We start from the raw sequence: 27705 nt of genomic DNA on the forward strand, positions 1-27705 counted from the left end.
TACCTGCGTACAGTAGTGTGGTAGCTAGCGATAAATTGGCGGCAGTTGGCAGAAAGAACGGCGGGATGAAAAACAGGAGTGGAGAAGGTACTGAGGGAAAGACACACACTTGATGAAGTGTTATCCCACAAGGTTGAGGACCAAGGGGCATGAGGGAAAAGCTGGGAAGATTGCCATCTATTGTAAACATTACTGTCATCACCATCCAGAGGGATTACTGGAGCAGTGAACTGTGATGAACAATATAAAACACAGTCTGCTGGTTTTCACTGTAAAGGCCATTTGGGGAATTTATCTTGTGGTTTTGAAAGTAAAATGATTTTTGTGTACAAACACAAAACATAAAAAAAAAACAAGCACAGTATTCATGGTTCCAGTTTAAATGACAGGAACTATTACAATAAAAAAAACAAAACAAAAAAAAACAAAAAAAAAACAATAAAAAGACCGGGTTCTATTCACCTTATACCGCTTTCACTTGAATCCAGAATTGATTTTAATATTTTATTTGTCAGGTGAAAATCAGCTAATTTTGGCCTGTTTGCTTTCAGTCAAGCCATCATAGGTTATCATAGTTCATGCAGATTTATCCTGTTACATTAATTTGTAATGAATGGTGTAGGGGGTTTTCTAGCACTTGCTCATCTTTTGGCCAGGTTGCCACTACTGTCTAGTTTAGGACTAGGATATATGGCCCAAAAAATCCTTTCTCTCTTTTAGTTTTCAGTGTCTGAGATGTTTTATAATTTCTGTTATTCATAAAATGAAGACCAAAAAAGATCAGAGTCAGTGGGTTGCCGAGTCATGGTTAAATATTAAATATGTACACTGGGCCCACAACTGCATAATCACTGTAATTTGTTAAACATTAAAAGATTAAGAGTTGCCATTTCATATTCAGCTGAGTGTCTAACCATGGACTATGAAATGAGTTCATGAAATGAAAGGAAAACAAGATTTTTTTGATTTTAATCACACTGATTTTAGCTAGGGTTTAGGTCTTAGATATAATCAAAACCAACATCAGTCCGGTATCCAATACAAAATTTAAGCACTGAAACACAGTCTTAGTGTAGTAGTCATGCTAATGTATGCAAGGGAGGATTCAAATATAGACCTAAAGATGAACTAGTTTATTTACTGACCTTAAGTGTAAAAGAAGCTGTTGGCCAGGTTACATCCTAGGCTCAGTTTACTTCACAGGCTGCCATAACAACAGAGCTTGGACTGATGATGTGGCATACTCTACCAGACCATTCAATCAGGTTCAATCTTGCCACTGTTGCTGGAGGCACTGCGTAATGATCCATTAGAACCATTACGGGAAATAAATTACAACTGTGCTGCTTCATCTCACCGGATCAGCATGTGAACCAAACTAAAGGCACTTGCTGTTCATCCCTCCTCAAAGCTTATTCTCTTGTTTCTCTTGGGCCCTTGGTTTCTCATAGATAACAACTAGTGGCCGCCCTGCCTTTGATCCAAAAACCTGTCTCCAGAGACGGCCGTGCACATTAAGAAGAGAAACTCTGCTGTCAAAGTGACCTATTGTTTGTACACTTTGTAAAACCAACAAGAGGCTAAAACAGAATCTTTTCTGTTTGTTTGCGAGAGTGCTGCATGGCCCACTGCAGGCAGGGACCCCTGCTCTGCAGGCTTTTTTTCTCTGGAGCTGTGGCAGCACAACAGGCAAGGCAATTAAGAAAAGGCAAGGCAACTTTTGTTTAAATATCTAATTTCATACACAAGGGGAAACTCGGCATCCTCTAGTTTGATGATTGTAAATTGATGTAATCAGAACATAAAGCCCCAGCACAGTGTTTTGCTGGTGCAGGTGTTCCTGTTGTGGTTGTAATAAGAAAAGCCCACTGACAGAGTTCATTGCTCATGTTGGCATTCTTGATCCAGTCTCATTCAGTCTACTTGGAAAACTAAAAAGCACATTTTTTAATGCTTTATTTGTAAAAATTAGCATTATAATCATTAACACAGTCCCGGTTCATTTGTCACCAAGGTTCATTTTTGGTCAACTGACACCGTCTGTGCTAAACAGTATGTCACCAAACAGAAAGGCTCCACCATCATCCCGGTTCACAAGAAGTCCCCTGTCACAGGATTAAATGACTACAGACCAGTCGCCCTGACGTCTGTGGTCATGAAATCCTTTGAACGACTGGTGCTGGCCCATCTGAAGGACATCATGGATCCCCTGCTAGACCCCCTGCAGTTTGCCTACAGAGCAAACAGGTCAGTAGATGATGCAGTCTACATGGCTCTCCACTACATCCTGCACCACCTAGACTCTGCAGGGACCTACGCACGGGTCCTATTTGTGGACTTCAGCTCTGCATTCAACACCATCGTCCCAGAGCTCCTCCACCACAAACTGTCCCAGCTCACTGTGCCCCCCTCCATCTGTCAGTGGATTACCAGTTTCCTGACTGACAGGAGGCAGCAGGTGAAACTGGGTAACTTCACATCCAGCACCCGGTCCCTCAGCACTGTCGCCCCCAAGGGATGCGTTCTCTCCCCACTGCTCTTCTCCCTTTGCACCACTGACTGCACCTCAAGGGACCCTTCTGTGAAACTCCTGAAGTTTGCAGACGACACCACCGTCATTGGAATTGGACTCATCCTGCATACAGAAGGGAAGTGGAACAGCTGGTCCACTGGTGCAGTCAGAACCACCTGGAGCTAAACCCGCTCAAAACTGTGGAGATGACAGTGGACTTCAGGAAGAGACCCCCATCAACCCCTCCTCTCACAATCCTCAACAGGACAGTCCCTACAGTAGAGTCATTCAGGTTCCTAGGGTTCACAATTTCACAGGACCTGAAGTGGACCTCCCATATAGACTCTGTAAGGAAGAAGGCCCAGCAGAAGCTGTACTTTCTGCGTCAGCTCAGGAAGTTCAACCTGCCTCAGGAGCTGCTGATCATCTTTTACACTGCAATAGTCCAGTCTGTCCTGACCACGTCAATCACAGTCTGGTTTGGATCCGCCACCAGACATGACGGGGACAGACTGCAGAGAACAGTCAGGTGTGCAGAGAGGATCATTGGTGCCGACCTTCCCTCCATCCAGGACCTGTACAGGTCCAGGGTCAGGAAGCGGGCCAGGAAAATCACCACAGACCCCTCACACCGCGGTCACAACCTGTTTAGACTCCTCCCCTCAGGCCGGCATTATAGAGCCCTGTACGCCAAAACCACCCGCCACAAGGACAGTTTCTTCCCCCGGGCTGTTGCTCTGTTGAACTCTGAGCAGTCACAGAGTGCGAGTCCATCCACATGAACAATAAACAATAACTGCACTACTGTATATAGTCACTGTACAAAACCCTGGCTCGTTGTATATATCTGCTCTTATTCTATATTTTTATGTGTATAGATTGAGATTTAGTTTATTTTATCTTATTATTTTTAATTTTCTTCACTTGTTTAAGTTTGTGTGTTATGTACAAGAGAGTAAAGCTACCGGAGTCAAATTCCCTGTATGTGCACATACTTGGTCATTAAAGCTGATTCTGATTCTGATTCTGATGTACTTAGCAGCAGTAGCTTCATAGTGTTAGAGAGACAATCAACAGTGAAATGCTATCGACTAGAAATAATTACTCTGGATTACATGCACACATTATTATTAACCCTACTTAATGGAACCTGAATAATGAAAATCAAACTTGAAAATATGAGAATGACATCAAGATACGCAACTTAATTTGTAGTTTTAAGAAACAAATAAAACAACTTATTTCTTGCCACCACACACGACATTATCTTAATAAAGTATGAACCGCCGCCAGCCGGGCCTTTCCTCATATTTTTGTGTAATGTATTTTTGTGTTGCTTTAAATTGGCAGCTCCTAGCAGCCTTGGTGTTAAAATGGACAACACACAGTGTGCTGTGGATATAGTTTTCTATAAAACTCCCACAGTGTAGCCAAGTATGGAGCCACAGAAGACAATCTATGGTTTATCTTCTAACCCTGAGCAGTAGAACTATGAAAGAGACTGAAAGCATTGGCTTAAAGCTCCTGAGAGAGGAGTTCCCAAGAGTGCTGCCCAATCTTTTCTGCTTAATAGACGCGTTGAATTCATTCAAGGGGTGAGAGTTAGAGAATTAACTTCATAATTCTCTGTGTTTACATCATATAGACAGTGACCATGTACTATCTTGTAATTGTGTGTGTCACCTTGGGGTACAAGAGGCCCTCCTTTCTTCAGCAGCTTTTAGACAGCTGGTGCTCTCCCTTTGATTTTGGTTTTGAGCAGTCAGTTCAATACTTTGTCATATCAACATGAGGTTGATGGAAATTTGTTCTTATAAACTCGCAATAACACAGGAATAATCATAAAACCAGAGAGGATTAAACACTGGCACCCGCTGGGGAATTGGCAACATCATCAAAACTCAGCTGTATTGCATATCTAGTTAACCCTCCAAGGCTAAGTTTAAAGACAGACAGCTCTGGGATATGTTACTATTCAGGTACCTAGATGTTCTGGTGTTAATGCTTCTAAGGTTTTTGTGAGAGGAGAAGAAATTAAAAATGTTGTTGGCCGTGGGAGAGGGATCTTTTAGAACATGAAGGCCTGTCTTTACCGCATTACAGATTTCTGCCACGGGAGGTAGATCGCATCCCCTAATTCTAGACACACTATGCACCACTTAGTTGTTTCTTGCATGGGTAAAATGCTCCTCATTGATTTTCTAATGGCTGCCGTCTCACTCCTGGATATACCACATCTTTAATTTGTCTTGGAAAGAAATGTCTCGGTTGTGTAGTCGAAGTAGTGTGCTGGTCCCGCACTTTAAAGTGGAGGAGATTATTGCTCCCAGGAATTTATTACTGTCAGCCTGTTGAATTTCAGTGTTATTGATATCCAAGGATTGGTGCCTTTGAAAGTTTTGGTAACATTCAGTTCCAGGTTAGCATTATGATTGAAACACCCGTCTACCAAAGATAAGACTGCACTTCCATAAGCGGTTTATACTGTGATGTCAAGAGTAAAAGTGAACATCAACAGAGTGGGATTGGGAAATGCACAGATTTTCTTACAATGAGAGTCACAGTGCCTCATTAAGAGTCATAGAAACCTGGATGAGGGAAAAGTGTTCAAACTTAGAGTGGATCAGTGTGACTCAGTAGATAGAGAGGGTTGTCCACAAATTCAAAAACGAAAACTGTCATGATATCGAATGTCAGAGGAACAGTTCTCTAGTGATTCAGTTTGGTTTGAGTTTCTTAGGCACAAGTACAATCACAGCTGAATGAACATGCTGGGACTCCCAGTTGTGCAAGAAACCAGTTAAGGTAGCAGATTATAACAGATCAGTGGCAACTTTCCCACTGTTTTTTTTTTTTGTGTGTGTGTGTGTGTGTGTGTGTGGCAAGTTTCTTACCTCAAGTTGCCTGTTTAAATGGTGGACTAGCACGCACAGACACACTAATAGAACAAGGCTACAGATCTGCTTTATTGTCAGACCTGCAATAGAAGTTATTCAACTCCCTCAGCACGTTAGATTTAGCTTCTATGGCGAAATTTATGGTTTATGTTTATTTAATGTCTTTAATACAGAATTGCATAGAATGCAAATGTTTCTGTGTAAGGCAGGGGTACCCCCACTTTTTTGGCTTGTGAGCTACTTTTACAATGACCAAGTCAAAGTGATCTGCCCGTGTATGTATATGTAGTGTGTGTGTGTGTGTATGTATATATATATTAGGGCTTTGACTCCGAACTTCGTTATTTGAATATAATCCGATTATTTTAAAAATTGAACGAATTTTAGGGATCTCTTAATATTCGAACCTGTATGGGAATTATTTTTTGTAAATGTGTTTGCTTGTAAACGTTGTTTTCAATTCAGATTCCGAGTTTTTTTTTTTTTCACGCCTGGTGAAGTAAAATCGCGAGCTCATTAGCAAGGCTATCGTTGGTCATCTGGGCTCCTGTAGGTAACGTTAGCATGCTAGGTTCCTGTAAGCTTGTGTATTTCCGATGGAGCGTTAACTGTGTCGTAACAGCATCTTCTGTTATATTCTGCTCGTTACATCTTCATTCCGACACTGCATATCTTGTTTGCTTAATAATAAAAATTTTAACACGCATAAATACTCAGCCTTTCGTGCACGTAGTCTATTAACATTGACTGATACACTGCCCTCTGGTGGACAGAACATATAGAACTTAAGTTTGATACCAATATCAGTCTTACTGAAGACATTTAATGGTCAAAATATAATTAATAAATATTCGAATTTTAATATTAATAAACAAACGAACTTTGAATATGATTTTTGGGCAAAAGTCAAAGCCCTAATATATATATCTATCTATATATATACATATATAAATAGATAGATATGTACACTACCGGTCAAAAGTTTTAGAACACCACACTTTTTCCAGTTTTTTACTGAAAATTATTCAGTTTAGTGTCTCATTGCACTCTGAAATGAAAGCATAGAACACATAAGCAATTTGAGTTGATAAAGAAATCATAGAATCAATTTATAGACCAAAATGTATTCTAAACTTTTGGCTCATCAAAGTAGCCACCTTTGGCAGATATAACAGCTGAACACACTCGTGGCATTCTTTCTACAATAGAAATCAAATATTCTTCAGAAAGTTCTTCCCAAGTCTGTTGCAGAAGTTCCCATAAATGTGTGGCACTTGTAGGTTGCTTGGCTTTCACTCTTCTGTCCAGTTCATCCCAAACCAGCTCGATGGGGTTTAAGTCTGGAGACTGTGCTGGCCACTCCATGTTTTCAAGCTTACCATCTTGTTCTTTTTTCCTGAGGTAGTTCTGACATAGCTTGGACTTGTGTTTTGGGTCATTATCTTGCTGTAGGACGAACCTCTGACCAACTAGGGGCATACCAGAGGGTATTGCATGGCGCTGCAGAATGCTGCGGTAGCCGTTTTGGTTCAGGGTGCCTCTCACTCTGTACAAGTCACTGACCCTGGATCCAGCAAAACAGCCCCAGACCATCACACTTCCTCCTCCATGTTTGACAGTTGATGTCACACACTGTAGAACCATCCTCTCACCTACTCGACGGCGTACCAAGATCCTGCGTGATGAACCGAAGATTTGAAATTTTGATTCATCAGTCCATAATACCTTCTTCCAGTCTTCAGTAGTCCAATGGTGGTGTTTCATGGCCCAGGCGAGCCTCTTTGTCTTATTCTGACATCTTAGCAATGGCTTTCTTGCTGCAACTCATCCTGTCAAACCTGCAGCTTGAAGTCTTCTCTTCGCAGTTGAAGCTGAGACTTGCTTACTACGACCACTATTAAGCTGTGCTTGAAGCTGTTGCCCTGTGAGCCGCCTATCACGCAAGCTGTTAACTCTCAGAAACTTGTCCTCTGATTCAGTTGTGGCTTTGGGTCTGCCAGACCTCTTCCTGTCAGAGTTTCCCCCACTTTCTGAGTGCCTTTTGATGGTGAAGAAAACTGTACTCACTGCCACCTTGACTTTCTTTGCAATTTCCCTGTAGACAAGACCTACATTTTTAAGTGTTATGATGGTCTGTCTCTCTTCCATTGTTAATTGCCTTTTTCTCGCCATTTTTGTAGCAACACACTACTTTCTGCAGTACAATACTGTTCACCTGATGCTCATGAGGGTCTGCTACCACAGTGTGTTCCAACACTGCTTTTATGCAGACAGAGGGGGTTGTAAGTAACCAAGAAAAGTTGGAACACTTCTAGGAATTAGTAGCACCAGCTTTCAAGGCTGATTCAACCTTCATTGCTGCAAAACAGCTTTAAATTGTTAACCCACTTCGTGTTCCCTGAAAGAGGCCTTTTTGTATAATTCTGAAATGTACATTATTTTTCAGATTTGGGTAACCAAACCTTTTTTTTAACCTCTGGCTGTTCAGCACTGGAAAAATTAGGGTGTTCAAAAACGTTTGACACGTGTGTGTGTGTGTGTGTGTGTCTCTCTCTCTCTCTCTCTCTCTCTCTCTCTATATATATATATATATATATATATATATATATATATATATATATATATATATATATATCCATCCTAAGTCATATTAATTGTTGCTGCAGTGTTAAAAGCTCTATCCATCTTTGTTTTTACCTTCAGAAAAATAGCGCTGTCTCTTTAAGAAAGACGGTAGTCTTGAGTTGTTGTTGAAGTTGTGTGTGGCTGTGCATGTGTGCCGCTGAACTGAGGGCAGGTTGCAAATATAAAGTAAAAGTAAATAAAGATGACCCTTTATCTTGCTGTTTGTTTTGGAGTTGCAACGGATAAATGTTTGGACTAACATCTAAAAAAAATGCACTACCTTCGCGATCTACCGGTCGATCGTGATCGACGTAATGGGCACCCCTGGTGTAAGGCATGAATAGAAGATTATTTAATGGGTGCAGTTAAGAAAAAATAAAGTCACTTCAATGCAAACATAACACTCTAGAGCCCTTTTTCTCTTCTGATCAAACCGACGTACCTGGTGTACTTAGCGCAATGTGATATGCTGCTTGAATTTTACTCGGTAGTTAAAATAAAAGACATTTTTTTAAACAGATTTATTTTTTTGTTACTCTAAATTACATATGTAAATTGTGGATCAAAGTCTGATACTTTTACAAAATACCATTTTAAGTATTTCCTGTGAAATCTACCAGTGGATGTACTGTTACAGAAAAATTAAGTTGAAGTTTTTTTTTTTGTTGTCAAAAAAAGTTTAACAGTTTGAAATTAAATATTGTGAACCTTGAAATTGGTTGGGTTCTGATTGTTGAAGTTGGTCCCTGTATGCTGGTGTGCATCAAATAGGGTTTCTTTAAAATCTTAACTCTCATCTCAACAATATAGTTTGGTATTTAAATGTGTAAACAAACATGTTTCAGCACACAGGGTCTATTGAACAATCCACTCAACAAGCTTCTCTGTGCGATGCAAGTTTATATTACACCAGAGTACCACTAATATGACTATGTTTATGAACACTGAGTATGTGTAAACATAAAATTTAGAGCTGCCATAAGTTACTGTGAAGTTTTGCTCAACTGAGCTAATTTGATCTTGAGTGGAACTTATTGGGGCGGGTGGGGGAAAGCCGTATTTTGCCTAAGTCTAATTGGAGTTGTGGATTTTCTCCTGGATGTCTGTAAAGCCAAATGGGACAATTAACACAACACCAGGCATAATAACCTTCCATTTTTGTCACTTTCCCTCAGTTAATCCCCATCATCCGAGTAATTAAATACAACACTGAGCCTGGCCTGTGCTTGTGAATGATTTCAAAGACAACAAGTGCAACATCAATATAAATCACTGTGACACACATCCAAAGTAAACTGACTCATTTATTTTCATTTTACAGTTTAAATTGATTTTGTTTCGAGCATTTTAATCTGTCTTCAAATGCCTGACCTATTCCTGTGGCAGGCAAACTCAGTGGGAATTCCACATGCACCAATGAAGAGAACATCAACTGAAAATTGGATATATTTATAGCATAAGTATATGTATATATGTGTCTGGATATATGGCATTAGTGAATCAAAGAGCTTCTTTGCACAGCAGAGACCTTGGTGAGATCTATATACAGATAGACTTCACAGGAAAGCTGACCTGATACTGTCCACTTGGCCTCCTTACGGAATCCCATGGCTCCAATTAAAACCTTATGATTGGGCTTAAGTGTGCTGCAAGCTTGTCAAACTGACTACAGCACACAGCTGTGCTCTGGTGACAGACAATTTGTCAAAGGTATGGGCTGAAAGATGTTGAATGGGCCCCGTTTCATTCTGTCATCCTGAAACAGTAATGGTCCGATATTTACCATCAATCATTACAATGCAGGATAAAGCTCAAACGACAACTTTATTTTCATTTGACGAGTTATACACCATATTTAATGTCACTTCATGTTGGGTTCACCTCCCAACTGCGCCTGCCAATGTCTAAAATGTTAATTGCTGCAGAGTAAATAACATTTCCTTCATTTGGGGCATCCAGTGCTGCTAGTGGTAGTAGCTACTGTGGGTTAGTTGAATTTAATTTGACAGAAAACACTTGGCTGCTTTCAGATACACAGCATATACAACAACTATAGAGTATCTGTTCAGAGGGCACATAGTGTGACCATGGTTTCTATTTAAGGTTGTCTGTTATAATGCAGAAAATGAACATGTCCTGTTTTGTAGCTACATTTTGTAGCTAAACTGTCCACTCTGTCTTTTGCCGACTGATTGTTGTGTATGTGAACTAGCAGCAGTTTAACACAGGTCTGATATGGTGTAAAACTGAAGGTGACATTGTTGAGAAGTATGAAACTAGTTTGGGGCTGCGTTTATCTCTTATAGCATGTAGAGGCAAACCATTTGGGGCTGTGACAACACATCATGTGATGATGTCAGTTATAGTAATACGTTGATTTGCGTTGGTTACGTCAATGCGTTACAGTGTTCACATTCATTCCCAATTGTGCTGGCTGCTGCTTCAAGGCATGCTGAATGTTATACTTTATCTGTAAAAGTCATGCCCATCCAAAATTGTTTAGCCTAATAAAATTTTAAAATGAAATGGCCTGCCGCAGCAGTGGAAATACTATGCACAGATATCTCGAGAGAAAACATCCTGTGGCTTTCTGACCTTCTAAACAAGGAGACAGCAGTGTCAGTATTTGGAGAGTGATTTTTTTGTCTGATTCTTGGTTAGTGGCTATGGCCTGGGAGTTCCAGTTGCGTCCTTATCTGTTTAGTTCCAGAGCTTAATGAGGAATCCCTTGGGCAGATGCTAATGAATAGAACACTTTTTGGTGTATTTGTTCACATATAGACATAAAAATGTAAAGCGTAAATTTCGAGTAATGTGGTATAAGCAACTTTTACGGATTAAATAAAAATCTATAGGGCTGAAACGACTAGATGACATCAGTGATGCTTGGAATACATCGACGCCTCCCAGTGTAATGACTTCCAGTGCCAGAAATGCTGAAAATGTCAGAAAAAGCCTGAACCCGGATGTTAAAAGAGTAGGAATTCTTTAAACCAAGTTTCAATAAGTTGCACTCTTATGACAAATGAAACTGCTGCCCACAGTAGCTCAGCTGCTATGTGCAAGCATCTCTACAGAGATAATCCACTGGCTTTCCTGACTCAAAACAGTAGGAGAGCTCTCTGCCTCACTCCCCACAACCTTTGGAGCAATCACGACTGACTTTGATCTGCCATGTCTACAGTAGTCTAAAATTCTCTAAGTACATAGAATTCTTCCATATTAAGTACCGTTAAACTTCTGGGACATATTTATTGTCAGTTGTTTTGTATACAGTTGAAACCAGATGTTTACATACACTGTGTTAAAAGACACAGACCTTTTTTCCTCACTGTCTGAAGTTAAATCAGACTAAACCTCTCTTGTTTTAGGTCAGTTAGGATTACTAAAATTATTTCTGTTCTCAGAGAATTTTTTATTACTTTCTTCAAAGTCAGAAGTTTACATACACAAAGATTACTATGTCTTTAAACAATGAAGGAAAGCCCTGATGATGATGTCATGGCTTTGGAAAGATCTGTCATAATTGGTCAAAGTGTAGGATTTGGGACAGGTGTAGAACATTCTCAAGTATGTCACATATTTTTCTCCAAACCAAACTTTTGCAAGTGCCACAAACATAAATTTTCACTCAATTTGGTCAAAGGCCTGCTGTGAATCCAGACAGAAAACAGAGTGAAAGAGATTGGTATTGTACATTATAGTCAACAAACGTCGTGTATTGACGTATTTATTTAATCTGTTTGTCAGAACTTTTGCAATAATTTTTTGATCGCTATTTAATAAACTTAATGGCTGATATGATGCAACATTGGTTTCTAGGGATGTAACAAATTACCGATATGAATCGGAAATCGGTTTTGATTTAAAAGATGTGAGTGCATCGATACACAAGCCCCTGGACCGATCTAAATGTACCACGAACCGGTCGATGGCCCGATTACAAAGTTATGAATCGGGTTATTACCGTAATTTCCAGACTATAAGGCGCACCTGAATATAAGCCGCACCAGCTAAATTTTGGGGAAACTACAGATTGTTCCATATAAGCCGCACCCAAGCCACTGGTGTTTTAATGTTTAATTACCGTAAGGGTTTCTTCTACCACGGAGGGGATTGTCGGGACAGAAATGACTGTTTGGAAACGCTAAGCGTCCCATTTATTTACATTTGAGAAACACAATAAATCTTTCAATCAATCGATCGATCAAACTTTCACATCTTTGACATTACAAACAGCATTCGTGCAGCGCACAAATAATACAACGGTGCGCTCCTAGCGCACTTCCTGCAGTACTGTAGTAGTGCAGTATAACAAAAAACAAAGCTTACAACGCTCAACGAGGCAATAACGTTAAATGTCTAAATTTAATTTGTTTGTAAAACTGCTTGCCTGTAACACGGCAGCAAAAGTGCAGTAACCCGGCTGCTCAACAAAATAACCAGCATCTTTTTCGAAAACAGCCAACACAGCAGTAAAGGTGCAGTAACACGGCCGTTTACTGTATCAAAATAACCAGCCTGCTATACCAGAAAAGTCAGCCAGATCGATCGCCTTTAACTTAAAAGCAGCTCTCGTACTGCATTTGGACTCACTTGTTTTGCTCTCGTTACCTGCGCTAACTGTCTGTCTCGCTCCTGCGCTTCCATGATAGTGCGCCCATGGTGACCGTTAGCTGTAAAAATCCATAATTCGTTGTATAAACCGCAGGGTCCAAAGCAAGTGACAAAAGTAGCGCTTATAGTCCGGAATTTACGGTATATCAGCAATACAGTTGGAAGCCCCGCTTGCTTATTCTCTTTCTCTCTCTCTTTCCCGCAAAAATCTCGCGAGACTCTATTAAACTTATCACTATGAAGGTAAACAATATCACATTTTTAGGATTGATTTAGGATCATTCATAATGTAAAATGTCTACTTTAAACAAGGAACTATATCGGATTACTCTCTAGGCAATTGAATCAGGTCAACTGGACTTGGTTTTTGTCTGCGTCTGCGGGCTAGTAGGGGTGTGTATTGGCAAGAATCTGGCGATACGATACGTATCACGATACAGTGGCAACGATACGATATATTGCGATATATTGCGATACTGTATGAACAACGATATATTGAGTTTCTTTTAAAGATTTAATTGTGAGAAAACTGTCATAGCATAGTAAACACACAATGCTGTTACATGCTTAACATAAGCTTACTTAATTCGAACACAGGGATCTATATTTGTGTTTCACAAGAGAAGAAATACAGGATTTGCAGGATTTTTTGGATAAACAAATGAAAAAAATAAGTTAACAATTTCTTGACTCTGGTAAAAGGTTATCCCTTAACTGTAATGAGCAATAATAATAAGGTAAAGTACCGTAAATTCCGGACTATAAGCCACTACTTTTGTCACTTGCTTTGGACCCTGCGGCTTATACAACGGCGGATGGATTTTTACAGCTAACGGTCACCAGGGGCGCAAAATCATGTCATAGACGATGACACGAGGATTAAGAACTGACTTTTCTGGTTATTTTGATACAAACGGCCGTGTTACTGCACCTTTACTGCTGTGTTGGCTGTTTTCGAAAAAGATGCTGCTTATTTTGTTGAGCAGCCGGGTTACTTTTGCTGCCGTGTTACAGGCAAGCACTTTTAAAAACGAATTAAATTTACCCATTTAACATTATTGCCTCGTCAAGCGTTGTAAGCTTTGTTTTTTAAATACTGCACTACGGTACTATGACTGCAGGAAGTGTATACCGTTGTATTATTTGTGCACTGCACGAATGCTGTTTGTAATGTCAAAGATGTGAAAGTTTGATCGATTGATTTTTTTGTTTGATTGATCGAAAGATTTATGTTTGTCAAATGTAAATAAATGGGACGCTTTGCGTTTCCAAACAGTCATTTCTGTCCCGACGATCCCCTCCGTGGTAGAAGAAACTCTTAAGGTAATTAAACATTAAAACACCAGCGGCTTATAGTCGGGTGCGGCGGCTTATAGTCGGGTGCGGCTTATATATGGCACAATCTGTAGTTTCCCCAAAATTTAGCTGGTGCGGCTTATATTCAGGTGCGCCTTATAGTCCGGAAAATACGGTAATAAGGTTCAAATTTCTGAAGTTGAAAAAGAAAATGCAAAGTCACTGCAACATCCGCTCTTTATGTGGAGGCTTGACTCTGGCGTTGCAGAGTTTACAGACCGCATGGTTCTTGTCGAAGTCGCAACTGCCTTCCTTTGTTTTGAAACCAAAATATGCCCAAACATCCGCTTTAAAAGCTGCTGGAGCCGGCTGTATCCGCTCGTCCTCAGTCATCGCCGGTGAACTGTGCTAAGTTAGCGGTTAGCATGCAATTTGGCACAGACTGGCGCTCTCGCGGGATTTCATTGTTTCTTTGGCGCGGAGGACATAATGACAGCTGCCCATGCTGCCCACCTAGCGGTGTATCGATATTTTCTTACACCCCTACGGGCTAGTCAGACTTGTCTGCTAGTCTCTCGAACTGATGAAGCCACTTGGATAAGGAGCGAAACGTCTTCACAGACAAAAACCAAGTCCAGTTGACCTGATTCAATTGCCTAGAGATGCCTTTGACCTGGACAAATGAGAATTTGCACAGACTCATCGGATTACATCATATTGCACTGAATCGTATCGGATCGGATCGGATCAAATCCTACCCTACCGAATCGAATCGAATCGAATCGGTTGTTTTTAAAATGTATCCTTCCTGAATCGTTTCGTACCCCATGTATCTAGATACGTATCGAATCGTCTTATATTGGAGAGATGCACACCCCTATTGGTTTCATCTATATATCTTTTCAAGAAAAGGCAGACGGTGGCCTCATATAACGAGTCAGGAAAAATACTGTCCTTCCCAGAACTATTTACCATACGGAGTAAGAGGGGAGCAACAATGTCTAAATGGGCTTTATAAAATTCTATTCCGAACCCATCAGGGCCGCATGCCTTACCATTAGAAATGTGAAAAAGGAATCCAAGTCAAGCCTTGCAGCTTCATTAAGACTTGGAATATCCAAAAAAATATCAAAGAAAGTCCGCTATCTTAGCATCGGTGGCTTTGGAGCATATAGCTGACTGTAATAGTTGAAGAATCTTTCATTGATCATCTTAGGGCAAGTTAATAACTGAGCAGCTGAAGAGGAATCTTATGAATTGCTCTATTGGCTTGAACACCCTGCTTACGAATGTAGTTCCCCACCTGTACACCAAGGATGTGGTTATATTCATACTTTATTTCAAAATGGCATTGAGAGCATCTTGACTTTTTGAGATACAATAAGTGTTTTCTAACATAGATAGCTCATTCTCAATATCAGATAAACGTCTTAACCTGGCTCTTTTACTAAATGATTGGTATGAGATGATGTGACCCCTAATTACAAACTTAAAAGACTCCCAAAGATTTGGGTCAGAACCCTCCCTATTATCATTGATTAGTAAAAAGTCAGAAATCTTATAGTATTGGTAGAAAAAATATATAAATTCACAAAAACACTTGTCCAGGAGCAGAGAAGGATTGAATTTCCAATTGTACTGAGGTGTTTTAAGATTGAAATTAATTTTCATCAAAAGAGGAGCATGATCAGAGATCAGTATACTATGGTATATTGTGGCAGTTACATTCGATATTAACCTGGAGCCCACAAAGAGTACTGTCTCTCTGAGGGGTGCTGGAGTCTCCACATATCTCCACTAAATCTAGAGAACTAACGAGATTGTTGAGGACTGAAACAGAGTTAGGGCCATATGTATTTAAAAGAGCTTAAGGGACAGAATTAATCGAACCCATTAGAAGAACATATCCTACCTGGATCCGTAATCATGGATTTGAAAATAAATGGAACAGTCTTGTGGATAAGGATGGCAGCCCCTCTCGCCTTAGATGAGAAGGTAGATTGGTACACTTGGGAAACCCACAACGATCTCAATTGCTTCTGTTCTGCAAACACTTTACTCCTCTTTATGGCTTTGCCAAGACCTCTACAGTTCCAGGAAGTAAAAGTAACGGGACTAGTTCCTAACATTGACAGACGATAGTCTTGCATTTAAAACAAAAGTAGTGAAAAATAAAGTCTGGCATATGACAAACAGCAGAATGGCAGTATTGTAAACAAAAACAGAAATAACTTCCCCAAACCGCAACAAAGAACAGGGCGGAAAAACCCCATGCTATGGAGGCTGCCAGGCAACAGGGCCACCTGAGCTACTAACTGTACCAACGGAACCATGTGTACCTCCAACAGAAATGGTAGCAAACAAATAAATTGATTTAATTGGCTTGCCTCCAGCTTCCAAAAGTCTCTTCCAGAAAGACTGCCGCTGGGTCGCTACTTCTGTCATATAATCCAGGGATATCCATACCTTATCGCCATGATAGGACAGTGGAGCATGCTGACGACTGAGGCGAAGGATGCTGCTTACGCCGCGGCCATTGTGAACCTTGCGGCCGTTCGTTTGCAAGTGGTTTGGGTCTCAGACTGCGGTGTGCTCTATCAATTTTAACAGGCTTCTTGAAGTTATCTTGGCCAAGTATCACTGGAATTAACTGAGAAACAAATTCAGTCGGCCGACCCTTTTCTTCCCCCTCTTTAACCCCGCAATTCTAATGTCGAGCCTTCCGGCGTGACCCTCCAAGTCGTTGACTTTAGCTTTGATGAGACCATTAGCCACCTGTGGCTCTTTGCAAATAGACTCCAAGGTGGTGATGCAGTGGTCGGCAGATGAAAGCGCCTCGTCCATATCATCCATGCGACGCTCTGCCTCATGGTGTTCGTTTTGCCAAGTGGACAAGCAGACTTCAGTTGAGTCGTTCGTCCAATGACTTCCTCAACTTTTCCACGAGTTTAGAGATGTTGGATAACTCAGCACCTTGCTTCATGATGGCGGCTAATGTAGTCTTATTGCTAACAGCAGAGGTGCTACCTTGAGAATTTTCAGCTTTGGCTGTCGTCTTTCCTAAGACATCATGTTAAAATCTGTTGTGATATTGACTGAATAAGGGCAGTAAAAGGCATGATCCGCCATCGCCATCATTTTTTTGTGGTTCTTAAACCACCAAGAGGATTAGAGGTTTACTATCTAATGTAGGGAGTTCAGCTTTTTCTTGGTTGAGTGCCCATTGTTCAGCAGACAGTTTGTATTCCACCCTTCATTTCATTCATTTCTGTGGGCAGAAGAGTGTGCACACTACACCCAAATCTTGAATTTCATTTTGAAAAGCTGTGCATGTATGACACATCCTGACCTTTACACCGCTGTGAGTAGGCAGAATTCAACACAAAAAGATACGGTTGCTCTTGGCACCTGTCTGCCAATTGTTGCCAGACAGGCAAAACAAAGCAGAAAGGCAACAAAAAGCTTTAATGTTCTCTGAAAAAAGGCAGTTCTGGAGAGTGAATAGGCCCTTATCAATTGCAGCAGTGACCCAAACTGGCTCAGGTTACACCCACCAGCTATGAAAAGATATAGAAGAAAAATGATCCTTGAGTGTGCAGGAGATGTGGTGGACCATGTCGAAGATAAATGACAAAACAGTAGACTTGGGCATTGCCATAAGAGCACTTTAGGAGATAGGAAACCCAATCTTGCTTTTGTGGTTGGTAATACAGTAAGTACCTTAAATAAATCTTGACTTGATGTGTTTGTCAGTGCACACCACTACCAGTATTTAACCATCATTCACATATCTGCAGCAAGTCTGGGCTTGTCGATAAAATATAGCAGTCCAACACCTACCAGCATTTCCTGCAGCAATTTATAGCAAGGTGGGCTGCCTTGGCAGAGAAATTCCCACTCAGTTAATATTTTATTGCATTAATGAGTCTCATTTGGACCAAACTGTCATCTGAGCTCTAAAGTTTAATACAGTAATTAACCTTGACAGTGCCAGGTCAAAAAGTGTCTCCAAGCAGAGTGGAGCCTTCAGAGACTGGCAAGACACCAAACAACATACTGCATTGACCCTCTTTTTTTAATGAGAATGTGTTGATATTTGAGACCACACGAGTAATCGTTTTAAACATTTTGATTCTTAAGTTGTTGGGTTTTTTTCTCCCAATATTAACGGATTTATTATAGTTTTTTCCATCCACATTAAGGTATTCTGTACTGTATTTACTGGGGTACTATATGTTCTGAGAAATTGTAAGAGTTTTTGTAACCTGAAAATCTTGTTTCCTCAAGAGCAAATCCAAGGACAAACTTGCCTTGATTAGCATTATATTCAGACACCTACCAGTAAAAGTGAACATTAGTAAATGAAACTTAAATATATTGACAGCCCTCGAGATACATCAGGAAGGTGCAGGTGCCAAAAGGAAAAGATCAGCAGACTTGAAATGAACTGGCCTGCGGCTAACCCTAACCCTAGTGACAAAAATTAATTGGGTACATTTTAGAAAGAACTAGGAAGGTTCAGAGTGGCACTTCCATTTTAATTTGTATTTATAGAAACACACCATTGCTAACCCTAGCCAGTGGCTTGTTGGAACACTCAACTAGTGCATTGTCCAAAAGCAGCATGTGTTGAGTGTATCTTTGCAGAATACAAAGTTGGTCTTCCAAGGACAATACAGCAGCAGCCACTAAAAACGTGCTGTGTATGCAGCACATACAATATATTTCTATTTTGAAAAATATACACATGCAGAATACAATATATGTATTCTGAATTTTTATGAACTTTGGCCTTTCTTATTAGAGCTCCCGGGTGTAAGTTTGAAGACCTGTGAGACAATTCAGGGTGGGCGGCATTAGGTGGCGGAGGACTTAATTAATCGGTTAACTATGGAATCCCCTGTGCTGTCTGAACTCATTTACAGTGTGTTTTATCATCAGAGTGCTGGCTTGGCCCTCCGGTCACAGGGCAGCCTGCCAGACATCACAATCACTTCAGTCAGGCTAGTTTGGCACGAGTGAAACAACAAACATTGTACCACCTGTTCTTGGAACCACAACAGTGTCAGAAACAGTGTCTCACTGCTTAAACATAATTTTGACAGACACATATTGCTATATGTGGACATAACATCAACAACAGTAATTCTATAATAAAAGGCTTTCGAGCCACTCGAAGCCGCCTTACATGCCGTCATAGTCCACAATGGCATCTGAAAAACTGTGTGTTCCTACTTTAGATGAACTGACAGGATCAACTGGGCTGTGGGAATTGGCGGTATATTGCTACCACATTGGACCATTGACATCCTGAAATCAGCTTGGAAATAATTGTGATAACTCTAAAGCTCCTTTACCTAAAGGCCCTTGAGCATAATTATTATTTTTTTTTAATCTATTTTAAAGGAAAACAAACAAAATCATCCTCCCTGGCTATTTTTTCCTCATATTGAAAATTTTGCAACGCGTAGAGTGGTGTGTGCATTTTTTGTGTGTAATAAGTACTATTAGATGAAGTGAAAGAAATCTAACGTTGTAACTAGGAAAACATTGGTTAGATTCATTCAAGTTTATGTTTTTGAATGAAATGAAAAATGCCTAAAGAATCACAGAATCATTTTTTCCTCTGTTTTCACCCAAATGGTGTGCCAGTTGTAGTGATGCACGTCTGAATTTTGCCAGTACACAACAAGCTTGAGTAGTGACAGTTGCATCTGCTGAAGATGAGGAAATAAAACCAAATGACAGTAGTCATGTTACTTCACTGATATGGAAATGATTTGATTTTGCAATATCCGACGCAGAACAGATCACTGTGCTGTCCAAAGTTTAAAACTGCGGCAGGACCACAAAGAAAAATGCAACTAAAAAGCAGCACATTTTAGCGGCTTCCTTGTCCAGTTCCACCTGTGGCGCTGGCATTTCACTCAAGAACTTGTATGTTACAAGGCCTAAAAGCCTGGGGTTGTAAAGATGTTAAAATCAGCCAGTGACAAGTATGAACTATTGATCCACAAAAGGTAGCATCACCAAACAATAATATATCAGCAGAACCATGCAGCCTAACATGGGCCTGACTGTTCCTTTTACTGACCAGATCTCAAGCTGATGCCACTCTTCAGTGATTCTTTTGCTCAGCAGCAACACTTTATTATAGAACAACAATCTTTTTGATGAACAAATATTAAAAATATAACCTGTTAGTTGCAACATTGTCATTGTGTTTCTCCACTCATAGCCTAGCAGAGTCACTATTTTTATTAAATACACATTGACACCCTTGCTGTCTTTTGATTATTGTTCTTCTGAATTGATTTTTTTCCTTGAGTTCAGGTAAACAGAAAAAAATAATTACTAAGACTGGGGAAACACTGCAAGACAATCACAGACTCCACAGCAGAAACTCAAGAAAATCTTGAATAACCTTGTTGATGATGTTATTGGTGTAGACTAGACAAGAAATGGTTGACTCATGTTTGGAAGTAACATGTTTGAATCAAGAGACACTGAATTGTTTTAAGTCCATAGATGAAAAGACAGATTAGTGATGAAATAGATTTAACAGAAAGGCTAACTGAACCACTTGTATCCCTCCAGTCTCTCACTGTATAAATTAGTATACGGCTAAACTAATAAGATATCATTTTGAAAACAAATTGGTATAATTTCAATGCATAAGACAAGAAGCAAACCTTACAATTTGCTAGAGATCAACTTTTAAGTCAGAGTCATCTGCACCTCGACATTATCTTTGATCTCAGACACACACAGAGGTGATGAAAGTGAGAAAGAAAGGGAAATCAATTTGAATGCAGTCCCTTATTTTTTGACAAAAGCCGAAAGAACTGATAAACAAATGGCCATTTGGATTCTACTCATCCAGTCTTGAGGCTATTCAGCTGGTTAATCAGACATTAGGTCTCGAGTCGCTGGTTTAATGGAGTTTGTCTCCACAATGCCGGCCTTACAGCCATGTTACTGGGGTATCTCTTATCTCTGCTCACCAGAGGGTTTATAGTAAACAGTGCAGACCAAGTGCCAACCATTACACAAAAACAATTAGCAGAACATCCCTAAAGGTGCACTGAAGCCTGAAAGAGATTTAAAATCAGCACTAAGAACAGATTTGTTCAACCTGGCGTCCCACTACCAATTAAAGTTTAGCCTCCTTGGACAGGCTTTTTTTGCAGTTGGTGCAGTTCTTGTAAATCTTTTGGTTGTTATCCACTGATAATATAAAGATTACATTGAGGCAACTTCTCTCACAGCCCACAGTGTAATATCCACTGCTAATCATATAACAGCAATGTAATACAACTATTTAATAAATGTAATGAGGTTGATAGTCCATTAATATATAATATATGTGGGCCACTCACACTGACTCCACAGCTGGTTGCCAAAAGCCCAGTATGAAAGTTAGTCACGTGGTGACCTCACTATAATGGCAGTATGTAATGAAATATTTTTAAAACTTTAGGTTTGATGAATATAATAAAGTTGAAACAAATTACTTTTTGAAGTGATTTAGTACACATGGATTTATTAAGAGACATTGCTCATACTTGCCGCTTGACACTTGCCCTTTAGGCACTTTATCGCCAGCTATCCCAGAGGAACTACTGAGTAAGCTATGAAAAAGACTGTATTTGTGCTTGTTTCTGTGTCTATATATAAAATGACCTTTCTCTCGCTCTGGCCTTGAGGAAATGTTGCATTGTAACTGAATGTACTAAATGTACAAAGATAAAAGAACTAAAAGAACAACACGTCCTCCTGATTTTGGGAGATTGGCACAGGGGCGGCACAGTGGCGTGGTCATTAGCACTGATGCCCCAGCACAGCAAGAAGGTTCCAGGTTCGAATCCAGACCGACTGGGGCCTGTTTGCATGTTCTCCCTGTGTCTGCGTGGGTTCTCTCCGGGTGCTCCAGCTTCCTCCCACCATCCAAAGACATGCTAGTTAGGTTAACTATGTGAATGTGAGTGTGAATGGTTGTCTGTCTCTCTGTGTTAGCCCTGCGATAGACTGGTGACCTGTCCAGGGTGTACCCCGCCTCTCGCACCATGACAGCTGGGATAGGCTCCAGCCTCCCCAGGACCCTTCACAGGACAAGCGGTTACAGAAGATGAATGAATGAGGGTTGCATATGTTCTTGGAGGTCATTCCATTGAGGCATCTCCAGTAAAGAAAATAAAACGTCTTGTGACCAGTTTGTAAATCCATAAATGTAATCTGCCCCTCAGAAAATTAATTTTTATTACGTTAACTTTGTTTGCTGCTTGCCAGGTTTTACCCTAGCTAACCTTTAAATGAGATCTGTCTTGTTGGTGTCTATTGTTCCCATTTTACACATTTGTTCATTTGTTACTCTGTAATGCACAGACAGCCACCCACCATAAAATTGATTTTTAAAAAACAAAAACAAATCACAGTTGAGTCAAAGAGAACGCCATACGTCAGTATGTCTACCCAACAGAAGACAACTCAAGTTTACAAGTTAAATGGGTACTTTTTCAGTATGAAGTGGAGAAGAACTGAATAATATGACGAGCAGCAAGTCAAACAATGGCTTTATTGTGCGCAAAGAGAATTTATAATTGGAGGCAACCAGGCTCCAACAAAGCCTCTAAATGCCATAAGAAGACGATCTACATCGAACAAGCAACCTCACTGAAGAGACCCACCTTTGAACCTTGACTGGTGATATTCTACATAAAATATTTTTGAATTTTTGCAACCGGATTCTTGCCAGATCACAACAGCAATCATGCCGAGCTTCAACTATGTGCTTGCACCTGAATCACAGTAAATCAACACTTACTGCCTTCTGGCATCTGGACCTCCTCAGACTGGCTTGTTGTGTATTGCAAGTGAATTTGCTGTACCACTGACTTTAAATAGCAGATCAACAAACTTGGGCTGAAATTCCATCTTTTGCTAGCCAGTTTTATTAGCAGTTTCTAGATGCCTAATTAAGCTAATGGTAGTTCAATGAGTTGGTTGCTCCAGCTGAGTCATTTTTGATCCCGGCAAAGCTTCTTAAATATGCACTTGGATGACATGCTAAGGGTAGGAGGCTGGAACTGAACATTTCATAAAAAAAAACAACAACTCTGCCTCACCAGAAACGGCACACAAATTAGATGTAGCATAAGAAGGTCATCTGCCATAAACTTGCGATGTATGTACCGAGATACCCGGCCCCAAACAGAGACTGACAAATCAGAGCTTAGCATATGTCACTCTTTAACCACTCCTCTCTTCAAACAAATAAAATGAAAACACTGCACACAAATTCAGATTTTTAAAAATTTTTTTATTGAAGAGCACCCCTCCAAAACTATTAAATGTCTTTTGCTTTGGTATCATGTACTCGTGTACATCAGGCGTATACAAGTCCTTGAAAGCACAAATAGAGAATGCTTTTGGTGCTAAAAGGGAATTGCAAAAGCAGACACTGCATGTTGTATGCAGTAGTGAAAAGTACCATGCCACTTACACCTTAGACATTCACTGACAACACGGCATCGGTGCACTGCTTTCACTAACTGTTGTCTTTGAGTTGTAAGAGGGGAGAAAGATCCAAATCAGTTATCAAAAAATTTGACAAGATGTTAACAAGTACATGGCAAATATATTTATATACATACCAAACTCATTCCGTCTAACAGATATTTGTCTTATGTGGAGACCTTTGTTATATTTTGGGAGACACAGAAGAGGAAGTCACTTTACTTAGCTTAGCTTACTATCAGATTCTCTAACATGATGTCTAAAGACTGTAAAACACTGGACTGACACAGAGAGCTAGTGAAGCAGTTGCTCACTGAGCAAAAATTTAGAATAGCATGTAAATAATGAGTACAAGTTCTGCCCACACAGCTGACAACATGTCATGGACAAGACGCTAGAACCATAAGACATTACATTTAAGGGCTACCTGCACCTTGGTTACATGAGTACACATAGAAGTGTCCAATAAACAAAATAAATTAATAAATTAAATAAATAAATAAATTCAGGATTTTTGCCACAATTAAGATCCTTTATCTTGATACGCTGTCTACTGTCTAATTTCTCCAAACCCATTACATTAAACCTAATGTTCCACATGCTTATTCGCTATTCGAGGACCTATACTGTGACTCTCCAACATGCACTTATTTCTGTGACTCTAAAGTCACTATTCCTGAAACGACTTGAATGTCGCTAGCATGCTAGCAGTGCGGTGTACAATAAACCACAAGTGAATCAAAGTGGTAGGGGATGAATTACTGAAATAAAAATGACTTGAAACTTTAAACTACAGTTACAGTTTCATTACTCTGCGCCCACTCTTTTTTTCTTTCTTTCTTTTTTATCTCATCTACTCGAAGAAAGACTTCAGTATTCTTGGAATAGTAACTTGTGTTCAGATTTAGTTTGTAACAAATCAATACAAAAATGCATCGGATCCTTCTTAACTTTAAACACATTTCTGTGAATTTATGAGGAGGAGTACTCTACCAAACCTGCACAAAAAAATCATCCCTACAATTCCTCTTTATTTCAATCACATTCCAACACTGCTTTCTTTGAAAATTTTGGACAACATCCCTTAAATGTTCTTTGCAGAGAAACACTCCCAGCTTCCTCAGATTTACTCCTGATTTTTCAGATTGTCCAGAGGCCGTCCGAGGATTCCCTTTCCTAATGGCCCATCATCTGTTCTAGCCAGGGCAGAGCTGATGCAAGAGCTGTGTTAAATCCACCTGGACAGGTAGGCTGCTGCTATCCAAGCCTTAGTAACACCACCACTCTTATTATTAATGACTTCCCTGCTGGAGACTTTGGGATTTTAGAGTTATAGCCAATCATCAGCCGTCAAAGTGGGCCACTAGTGACACTACAACAGGTTTGTTGTCTGAAGAAGGGGCTTTGGTGATGTCCATGGTGGGCTCACGGGAGGGTCCCAGCTGGGGCACTGTGGCAGCAGGTTCACCCAATGAGGCTACCATAAATAGGAAATCATTGCTGCGGCGGACACCGGTAACTGGTGCACCCCTCATTGCCTTGGTTGCAACCTTGGAGGAGCTCTTCATGCTGGAGCCCCGTCGAGGAGTATCACAGCGCAGCAGGGCATGGAAACATCTGTAAAACTGGGGCAAGCATATGACATGAACACATGATCAGAAATGTACTGAGCTGCAAAGTTACACAAGAGACCACGGAGGATGAGACTGGTAAGTAGCCATGGAGGGTCATATATTTTTATAAGTTTCTCTCTCTGAGATATCTGAGTTTTTGTTTTTTTGCTGAAAACTTTTGTATATTTATTTTCTCAATGCATTGCACAGATTTCGGGTCTAATATGAATATGATATATTTTGTGCAACATTGCTTCTTTTACCAACTTGCCTCATAATTATTTCCGTTTCTCTCCATGTGTGGTGAAAACTAATGCAAATGCCATTTAATTATCAATGATCAGACCCTTTCACTTTTTCCCCTACCCTCCTCTGCATCCCTGCATACTGCAGTGCTGCTCTGTCACTGGAGTTAACGTGTCGCTTGCCTTCTCTTACGGAACAATACACCAAGGGACACAAAATATCTATAAAGTTTCTAATCTGGCAAGGAAGTACAGCCTAACCTTTTTATTTTCTCATAATTTTGGGAAAACAAATATATTCATAGTCGATTGTGTATGTGTTTTGCGAGGCTAGGTTTAAAATCTTACCCTAATATATAGCAGTACAGTGTATAGGCTGCTGAATGTTGTAAAAGGCAGGAAGAGAAAACTAGCTCATTTGGCATGGTGCTTATCTGTGGTTATTTTCAATTTTCCCCATTAAAATATCCAAGTGTGTGGCGCAGGGCCACAATTCACTTCTTGCTAATAAGGTGTCAATCAAAACAGGAAGTGGACTACATGCCCGAATTGAAGCTGCTGAATTGCAGATAATGAAACCATTGAAAAAGAAAAAAAAAAGACACAATTTATTACACCAAAGCAGAGAAAGCAAGAAGTGTGAAAAGAATCCAAAGTTTTCGGGTAGACCGAAGATGTCCAACATTGTTCTCTGTCTCATCAAACTCGGCTGAGAAAAAATTTGTCGAAAGGTTGGAAAGTATACCTTGGAAATCTGTAGCTGGGTGTAAGGATTATTAAGTACGCACATACACACACACATTGGTTCAGATTCACACCTGGAAGTTGCCTAATGCACCTACAGTCACTTAGAGAACACACTTGGAGCTACTGCATTAATGAACCATTAGGTACAGTAGGGATTTAGGTTCTTAAAATAACCATATTTTAACTAGAGGAAAGTTTTCGGGGCCTTGCTTGAGGTGTTTTTTGTTTCTTTTTTGTCTCCATATCAGTGGTTAAGAAATTAAACCTGCCGACACCGGCCCTTTATGCTACCCTCACTCCAGCATCGGGCTCTGCTCTCAAGACACAGGCAAGGCAATTTAACTGGCACAACAGTGTTGATTCAGTGAGGACGTAATGCCAACAGGGACCACAGTGAAATTTTTAATCAAATTGGAATCATGTCATGAAAATAAACAAACTTGCTGTGAGGTTGACTTGAATTATTTACGTGATGCATTTACTTCATTTACGTTGGGAGTACATTCCCAGTTGTTAGTTGTAAGGCAGCAGTAGTAGGAGCTATCAAAGTCCCCATTGTTCTTCATGTTGGTAGGAGGCAGCTTTGGATAAACCTAAGAACTATTTGGAGAGGAGAATTGAGTCTCTGTATCACCAAAGAGGCAACAAAGGAAGAGAACAGTCCCACCCTGTCACTCTGGACTTTAATTATATTAACCTAATGAAACAAAAACAAAGACAGAGGCTCCTGCTGGATTTTAGCCAATCAAAGTGGGCCACTGGGGGGCTGCTGCACTTTAGTTTCAGGCTGAAGGCTGACTTGGGAGTAAGAATGCACAGTGCTTAGCAAACCGAGGTAATTTCTCACTGTTTGCAGCTTTAACAAAACAAAGACTTGGCCAAGCATTCCTTGTATCCAAACCCTCCTTGTACTTTCATACCAAAACACATACCCACCAATGGATTTCAGCTGTAGTAAAGGGTGTCGTGTTACACATTAAGCAGCAACAAAAGCAATACTTAAAAGCTGCAATTAAAAAAAATAAATAAAATAAATTCTAACAGACAATGTTTTGATCTAACTCTTTGGTCAAAATGTTTGCTCCTCAGCACTGTACACCAACTCTGTATATATGTACACTCAGGTACTTTTAGAGTAGATGTATATGTACACTAAATGGGAATGGGACTTCCTTGACCAGCCCAGCACTTCTGGCTAGCACTGTAAACAAATAAATGCAGATGCCTTGCATTAGTCAGCCACTTAGGGTTGTGGTCTGTGACATGTGTGCTCTGTCCACCAGGACACAGCTTCCTCACTGACCTGCTCATCGGTGTGACTGCTAGTTTCTGTTTGTTCATGTTCGCCTGAGAGATTTCTTCCTCCCATGAGTACACATCAGCACTATACTCCTCAATGTTTCATTCCACAGTCATTTCTCTTAAGTACTTGATTTTGTGTATTATTACTGCGCGTACTATATTGTTAGGCATTACCAGTTTTATTTATGATTCTGTGCTGACAGTTTTAGCTTATCTATAACCGTTATTTATGTGCCATAACCACCATCTCCCCTCACAGTTGTGTAGTCAGTTCAAAAACTCCATAAGAAATAATCCTCGGTTTTGTGGAATTGCCCGGTATTAACAATTGTGTT

General features: G+C 40.2%; 1 protein-coding gene across 1 annotated transcript in view; it reads right to left on the reverse strand.

Moving 5' to 3' along the window:
- Window positions 1–24616: 24616 nt before the first annotated feature.
- tmtopsa (teleost multiple tissue opsin a) overlaps window positions 24617–27705 on the reverse strand; it is a gene marked incomplete at its 5' end in the record, with an annotated part of 55890 nt that continues 52801 nt past the window's right edge. Inside the window, one exon of the mRNA XM_084546863.1 lies at window positions 24617–25088. Coding sequence (XP_084402989.1) covers window positions 24807–25088 — 282 coding nt within the window. The 3' untranslated portion in view covers window positions 24617–24806. The remainder of the gene's footprint in view (window positions 25089–27705) is intronic.

Source organism: Chelon labrosus, assembly GCF_963514085.1.
Source record: "Chelon labrosus genome assembly, chromosome: 6".
NCBI classification, from domain to species: domain Eukaryota; kingdom Metazoa; phylum Chordata; class Actinopteri; order Mugiliformes; family Mugilidae; genus Chelon; species Chelon labrosus.